This window comes from Athene noctua, chromosome 3, assembly GCF_965140245.1.
Source record: "Athene noctua chromosome 3, bAthNoc1.hap1.1, whole genome shotgun sequence".
In the NCBI taxonomy this organism is placed as follows: Eukaryota; Metazoa; Chordata; class Aves; order Strigiformes; family Strigidae; genus Athene; species Athene noctua.
The window spans coordinates 5,700,048-5,707,586 of NC_134039.1; the positions used below are offsets into that span (position 1 = coordinate 5,700,048).

The 7,539-nt window shown below is 52.9% G+C and overlaps 1 protein-coding gene across 1 annotated transcript; it reads left to right on the forward strand.

Moving 5' to 3' along the window:
- The first annotated feature begins 1,993 nt into the window (after positions 1-1,993).
- Positions 1,994-7,215, forward strand: LOC141958858 (uncharacterized). Its single transcript, XM_074901820.1, has 2 exons — positions 1,994-2,084; positions 2,747-7,215. The coding sequence occupies exon 2, from the start codon at positions 2,758-2,760 to the stop codon at positions 3,742-3,744; it is 987 nt and encodes a 328-aa protein (XP_074757921.1). The 5' UTR covers positions 1,994-2,084; positions 2,747-2,757; the 3' UTR covers positions 3,745-7,215.
- Positions 7,216-7,539: the final 324 nt, after the last annotated feature.

Genomic DNA, 7,539 nt, shown 5'->3' on the forward strand with positions numbered 1-7,539 from the left:
TTTGCTTTGGCATGTTTTAACGTAACCTTCCTCTGTGCTGTACTCCTACAGCTGCCTGACAGTTTGATCCCAGCTTCCATCTTACCTGCCTGGGATTATTTTCCACGTATACATCACAAGTACCAGATCTCCAAAGAACAGGCTGAATGCAATCGCTACCTTGGTTTTCCCATTTACCACTTGCTCCTTAAAATTTACTTTTCAAGATTGTAAACTGTGCTCCCTCACAGTCCCTGTGAAAGACTTTAGCAAAGGTTTTCTCCTCCTCCAGCTGACTATACCGAGCACTCTGCAGGTGTGTGGTTCACAGATCCTTCCCCTTGTTTTTCCACCTCATGGAACACATTTTCTTATTTATACAAATTAATTTCTCTCTTGCAATGGCTAATTGTCCTGGTCAACAACACTTATCTCAGTGAAGCAACATTTGGGTGTGAGGTCTGCAGAACAGACAGAGCCATTTAAAAGGGACTGGGAATAAATCAGAAAACAATTCAGCATGCACAGTGGGGACAGCAGAACTGTTTTCCCACCATGTCAGGTCAGAAAGAAAAGTTGCGCTGAGTTTGTTCAAGGGCACCGACGTATAAAATAGTATTTACTTCTCCTGAATACCTGCAGAAGACACTAGCGTTTAACTCTGATTATTTAACAATCATAGTGAATTTTTTAATGAATATTCATGTCAGTATTTAAGCATAGTGTCAGTTCAGGTTCTGCAAACTTTTGCATTCCCAGCCAAAACCAGGTGTGTCCTGTCCTCTTGGTTGACTGAATACTTCAAATGATGTCGCTCTACTGCATGAAAGTCTCATGAAAATCTTGGCTTCTTTTTTACCTTTTGGTAAATCTAAAATTCTTTTTTTTCTTTTTTTTTTTTTTTTTTCCCCATGTGCTCTGAGTTTCATTAAAACAGCCACTGTACCTCATTTATACAGCAGTTTGGGAACGTGTCAGGTGTTGGAGTTTGGGAATTGTAGAATTTGGATTGAAAATGATCATCTAGTCCTGCCCTGGGCAGGGACACCTTCCACTAGCCCAGGTTGCCCAAAGCCCCGTCCAACCTGGCCTTGAACCCTGCCAGGGAGGGGGCAGCCACAGCTGCTCTGGGCAACCTGTGCCAGGGTCTCACCACCCTCACAGGGGAGAATTTCTTCCTTTTATCTAATCTAAATCTCCCCTCTGTCAGCTTAAAGCTACTGTCCCTTGTCCTGTCACTACTGGCCTCAGTGACAAGTCTTTCCTATAAGCATCCTTTGTACACGGAAAAGCCACAACAAGGTCTCCCCAGCGCGTTCTCTTTATTCTGGAGCCTGAATAAAGAAATGTGAGGCAGAAAACGGAGGCAGTTGTGACAACAAAGACACTCCGGGGAGTGTTCGGTGACGAGAACAACTGAGGCAGCAGAAAAATGCGGCAGTGGCAGGCAGGCTGCGAGGGCTGCGCGGCAGGGGAGAGGCTGCGGGGCAGCACCGCCAGGGCAGGGCAGGACGCCCAGCTGAGGAGACCCACGAAACCTCCGTCCTTTTCCTTCCTTCTCCCTCCCCCTGCCCCGCGGTTCCCGAGCGAGCGCAGATGCCGAGCTTCGGCCAGACCCCGCTGTGGGCACGGTGCCGGGCCAGGGGCCCGCTCCTGCCTCTCCTCCTTCCTGGCGAGCCCCCGAGCGGGGCCACGCCGCGGGGCAGGGCCCGCAGCCCGCGGGCAGGGCGAGGCCGGCGGCCGCCCCTCGGGCAGCGGGAGAGGCTGCGGGGCGCGGCCCGGCTCGGGAGGGGACGCGGCGGGCGGGGAGGTGCCTCCACCGGCGGCCGGGCCCGGCCGGGCCTCGCCCGCCGGGGCCTCCCGCAGCCCCGTGCCCGGCCGGGGTGGGGGGAGCTCGGCCCGCCGCGGCAGCGAGGGCCGGGGCCGGAAGGGTTACAACCATAGAGGCCGGCCGGGCGCCTCCCGGGAGCCGCAGGAAGTGCCGGCGGGGCGGGCCCCGGTCGGGGGAACTGCCCCTCCCCGCGGCCGCTGGCCGCGCCGCGCCCAGCCGGGGCCGCGCCCGGCGCCCCTCCGCCCCGCCGGGGCCGGGCCGGGGCCGTGCCGAGGTGAGGCGGGCACGGCGGGCCCGCGCAGGAGGCGGGGGGGGGGGGGGGAGATGGGGCTGCCGGGGGACGGGGTGGTTCTCCCGCAGCGTCGCCGCCGCCGGTGCTGCCCCCGCGGGAGGGCGGCGGGGGGCTCGGGAGGGGCGGCCGGGTGCCGCCGCCAGGCCCCGCCGCTCCCGGCAGCTCCGGCGGGGGGGGCCGCGCAGGCGGGTGACAGCGAGGGAGGATGGAGCCGGTCCCGACGCCTTCGCCTCTGCCCTGGAAGCGGCGGAGCCGGGACGGAGCGGGCGGGAGGACGCAGCACCTGGCCGGGGGCCGTGCGGGGCGGCTGCGGTGGCCGGGCGGGGCGGAGGAAAGAAGGGGGTGAGGGGCGTGACTAAACGTGTTGGTTTTGTGTCAGGGCAGGGTCAGGCTGGCTCTGAGGAAGGATTTCTGTGCAGAAGGGGCTGTTGGGCGTTGGAATGGGCTGCCCAGGGCAGGGGGGAGTCCCCGGGATCCCTGGAGGGGTTGAAGAGTCGGGCTGAGCCAGCGCTGAGGGATCTGGGGGAGTTGGGAACGGTCAGGGGGAGGGTCATGGTTGGACTGGAGGAGCTTCAAGGGCTTTTCCAACCGAAATGATTCTCTGATTCTGTGGTTGTGTCTGCACCCTCCTTCTGTCCCGGCAGGTGATGGGAGCATGAGTGAAAATGAGGGGGATCTCCAGCCAGATGGGCCAGAGGCAGCCGAGCCCCGTGGGGCCATTTCAGACTTTTTCATGAGGGAAGCGTCTCCTCCGGGCTGCGACCAGGGAGCGCCCCGTCCGAGGCCAGACCTTCTCTCTCCGGAGACGGGGCCAGAGAAGACCTCTCGCTGTGGCTTCCGTAAGCGTAAAGAGACGGTGGTTCCCCAGCGAGCCTTCATGGGAGAGAAGCCCTACATCTGCATCGAGTGCGGGCAGAGCTTCAACCGCAGCTCCGACCTGATCCGTCACCAGAGGATCCACACCGGGGAGAAGCCGTACGGGTGTGCTGACTGCGGCAAGAGCTTCAGCCGCCGCTCCCACCTCATCCAGCACCAGCGCGTCCACACTGGCGAGCGGCCCTACCAGTGCAAGGACTGCGGGAAGAGCTTCAGCCAGAGCACCCACCTGGTGCAGCACCAGCGCAACCACACCGGCGAGAGGCCTTATGTCTGTGCCAAGTGTGGGAGGAACTTCTACCAGAACTCGGGCCTGCTCCGCCACGCCAACTTTCACACGGGCGAGAAACCCTACAAGTGCCCCCAGTGCGGGAAGCGCTTCAGCGACAGCTCCAACCTCATTGCCCACCAGCGGCTCCACACGGGCGAGAAGCCCTACAAGTGTGCTGACTGCAACAAGTGCTTCAGCGAGAGCTCGAAGCTCGTCATCCACCGGCGCGTCCACACGGGTGAGAAGCCATACGTGTGCCCTGACTGCGGGAAGAGCTTCAGCCAGCGCTCACACCTGGTCCAGCACCGTCGCACCCACACTGGGGAGAAGCCCTACAAGTGTGCCGAGTGTGGGACCTGCTTCAGTGACAACTCTACCCTCATCCGTCATCGTCGGACCCACACTGGCGAGAAACCTTTCAAGTGTTCCCACTGTGGGAAGAGCTTCAGTCGCAACTCCTACTTAGTCTCACACCAGCGGGTGCACGTGTGGTAGGCAGCATCACTAGGAGTGGCCTGGGGGTGATCTAGGGTGCAGCTGCTGATCCAGGCCTGTCCAAAATGTGCCTAAGGGACAAGGGGGTGGACGTGGGTGTGACTACACCAGGGCCCCTGGATTATAGGCAGCTGGCCAGAGTAATTCCTTTGGTCCATGCTGCCCTTCTCAGTCACCTCCTCTTCCCAGTGCACCTCGGGCATGGACAGAAAGCGGGCAGTGGTTACGATGGGTAGTTTGGCATCCCAAGGCCCTGTCATCCTCTTTCCCTGGCACTAGAATCGGATGCCATCTGCCTCGTGGACAAGGTACAGATATTTTTTCCCACCGCCCTGTGAGAGCCTGAAGAGGGAACGTGCAGCGCTGGGTCACGTGATGAGAAGCTGCTTGGTCATGCAACATGTGCACGTGTGGTTGCGTTGAGGGAAATAAGATGGGAGATGGGGTCCTTAAGGGGCTTTGTTCTACTCGCAGCTGAAATGTTGTGACCTATATAATATTGCACAGGTCTATGGAAGCTCAGCCTGCTTGTGGTCTAAGCCTGATCGGTGTCTGCAGCAGTCAGGAAGGTCAAACCTAAGTAAGTCCTGCTGAGAAGCTGGAGAACGTGTAATGCATATACAGGGTGCGGGCCAGCTTGAAGCAGGGGCAAAGACCGCTTGAGTCTGCTTGTGAAAGGAAGGTGTAGGCATACCCTGAAGCAGAGAAGGCAGGCGTGCCTGCAAAGGTGTCCTGCAAATGCTGCTAGGATGGTTGGAACAAGGCGGGATAGGGACGTGGACTGTTCTGGGTTCTCAGAACAGGTGGGTAACTGATGCAGAAAAACTATCATACCTGGAGGCTTAAAAAAAGAGAATAATCAGAGTTATACTTGCTGCTGCTAAGACTATAGTACGCAACTTGACGGATGTGTGGAGGTCGCCTGTGAGTTTGTACTGGGCGTCTCCTCGCTCTGCAGAATTCGGATTCACAGATACGGTTCAAGTGGGCTGGTGTAAGCTGTGTTGCAAAATAGGACAGAGCAACGGTGTACTAGGACTGACTTGATTCCATACCAGTATTTTTCAAGCCCCATTTTGACCAGTGTGTGTGTGTGTGTGCAAATAACATCTGTGTGTACGTATTCACATATATATGAACTAGCTTTTATACTGAGTGTATCTTGACACTCATGTGAACAATCATGCGTGCAAACACCATGGCAGTGGTCAAAAGGGGCAGCTGTAGGACACTACACCATATCAGTACTTCTCAGAATAATAAACATACTGTATATACTAGCATTTCTCAATAAGAATCTGGGAAAAATGGGATTTGTACCAAAACATAGGAATTTTCGTATCAGGACATTCAGTTTTACACTGATTACTTTTTGTGTGTGTGTATAAAATCTGGAACTGAGTTGCTTTATTTATATATCTATAAAAATGTGTGGCCCCTATGGTTGCAAGGAATGACTTTTAAATGTCACTCCCCCTCGTTTTACACAGGTACATATCGGTGACAGTTATAAGATGTACACCCCCCCACCCCCCATGGTTTTAACTACAAGGAATTGCAGTGCAACACTTTACATTGTTTTATATTTTTAGACTGTTTTGCTGCTGCTCATTTTAGTGACGATACCGACTGATGTGCTTATCCAGCACTGCTGGAGCTTAAAAAAGATTTCTGGTTTTGCAAAGTACCTTACTAATCCTGCAGCTGGCTCCATGGCTTCAGTAGGTCCCTGGAAAAAGGAACGCAGACTGAAGCCAGAGAAAGGACTGGAGCTGTGGTGGGGAAGAGATGAAGGAAATAAAGATGCCAAGAAGATCCATGGGTTTGAGCAGCTGCTGGCCAAGGATGCTTGTGAATGGCTTGCTCTACAGAACTTGCTGCTCTCCAAGGGATTGCAGGGATCCTTTCTGCAAGCCCCAAGCCACTTCTTGACACTCAACTGCTGATAAAATGTTATTTTCATATAGTTTAATAAAAAAAAGCTGTGGGAGGAGCATGAAATTGTTTGCAGCTCCTAGAGGAACAAGGCACCTTTATGTGCAGCTGCTCAGGGAAGTAGAAGGAGCTTTCAGAAATGGGGTGGGCTTTGTTTACACAGGAACCAAAGCCTTCATTTGCAAATGCACATTTTTGCTTTTAGTTTTGTGTTTGTTGGTTTGGTTGTTTTTTATTTATGAACAGCTTCAAACCAATGACTTCTTGATTTCTGTTCCACTTCTGGAAAGTGGTTTGGAAATGTGACTAATGGTCATCTAATTGGTTCCAGAAGCGTCAAGACTTTCATTTGCTAGCAGACTTTCAGAAGGGATACTACAGCTCTCAGTTGGTAGGCTCGTTTTTAACTGGACTGAAAGGTTATGTTGCGGTCCAGCTGTAGAACTGATGAATTTGTGTGGGTCTGTCCCATTCCAGTTTGTTTCCTAAAGGAAATCTACAGCACTAAAACCGTCTGTCTGGCTGAGAAGCCCTGTTTGCCAGGGAAAGGCATCTTGTGTATGCAGCTTTTCTTTTGGCAATCTGAACTGAGTCGCTGTAGCAGATCAATAAAATCAAACCCAGGTCTGCACATAGCTGAGCTCAACTCAGAGGAAAACCCTCACACCGAGATTCTGGTTTGAGAAGCCAGCTGGCCCAGAATATGCCTTCGCAGCAGTCCTCAGAGCATTTTTTTTTTTTTCCTTTCTACATGGTTTGTGAAGTGCTGTGTATAGTTAACAGTGCTCTGTAAATTAAAAGGATTGACGTGCGTTTATTTCTAAGATCTTTATGGACTTATTTAAAACCATATGCCAAATCAAAGTGGCCTTAGGGTTCACAGCACATTGCCAGTGCAGTAGTCTTAGCGGCTAGGATTGGATTGCTCACCAGTGTAAGCACATTTCTGGAGTTCCTTTCCACAGCCACTGTTAGTTTTCCCTGTTCAGTGTCACTTGGCTGAAATAATTCACTTCCCCTAGCCTGTCTGCCCTTGACTGTTTGTGATCATCTAGCTGGAGAGGAGAATCTGGGCGCCACCCTTCCTTTGCTGTTGCAGAAGTTACAGCCTATGTTCCTCTTCTTCCAGGGATTTAGTTGCTTTGTGAGCAGCACCAACTCACGAGCCAAATTCAGAAGACAGAGCATGTGCAACAAGTCAGAAACCAGAAGGTTTACTTTCACAGCAGCTAGCTCACTGGCTTCTCTACCAGCTGTCTCCTCCCTCAGGATCATAGTGGGAGACTACTGGAAAAAAGTAAAAGGTAATTAGCTACTATCATTTTGGCAGACCATCCCTGGCACACTCCATCCTAAACCCGTGGTCACCAGCTGGTGCCCAGATCCTCCTGCCAGCTGAGGGAGCTCTGTAGAATACTGTAAATTCCTGTTGTGCTAATGGTGCTTAGATACTACAGTGAAACTATGGCACTTTAGAAATACCTAAGATAGACAAATGGATGAATGACGTCTCTGAAATAAAATTTTTCATCCTAGTGTTCTTTGTTATCCCATCTTTTTTTTTCTTACTTTCTCCCCGGAGTGACCTGAGCATCACAGTTTTTGGCCCCTGGCGGGACCAAATTTGGAAATACATGTGTCATCCTTCACAAAAGGATGACTGTTACTTAGCAGAGCTGCTGTGCAATGCAGTTAAGAATCCAGCGGTGAAGGGTATTCTTAGAATTGGTTTTCATTTTCAGCTAACAACTCTGCATGAATATGAAAAGCCAGAGGATGGCACACAGCGCTCACCTTTCTTTTATGTGGAAAAGTGGCAGAGCCTTATTCTGCAGTGACACACCATCCTGCTAGTAGATA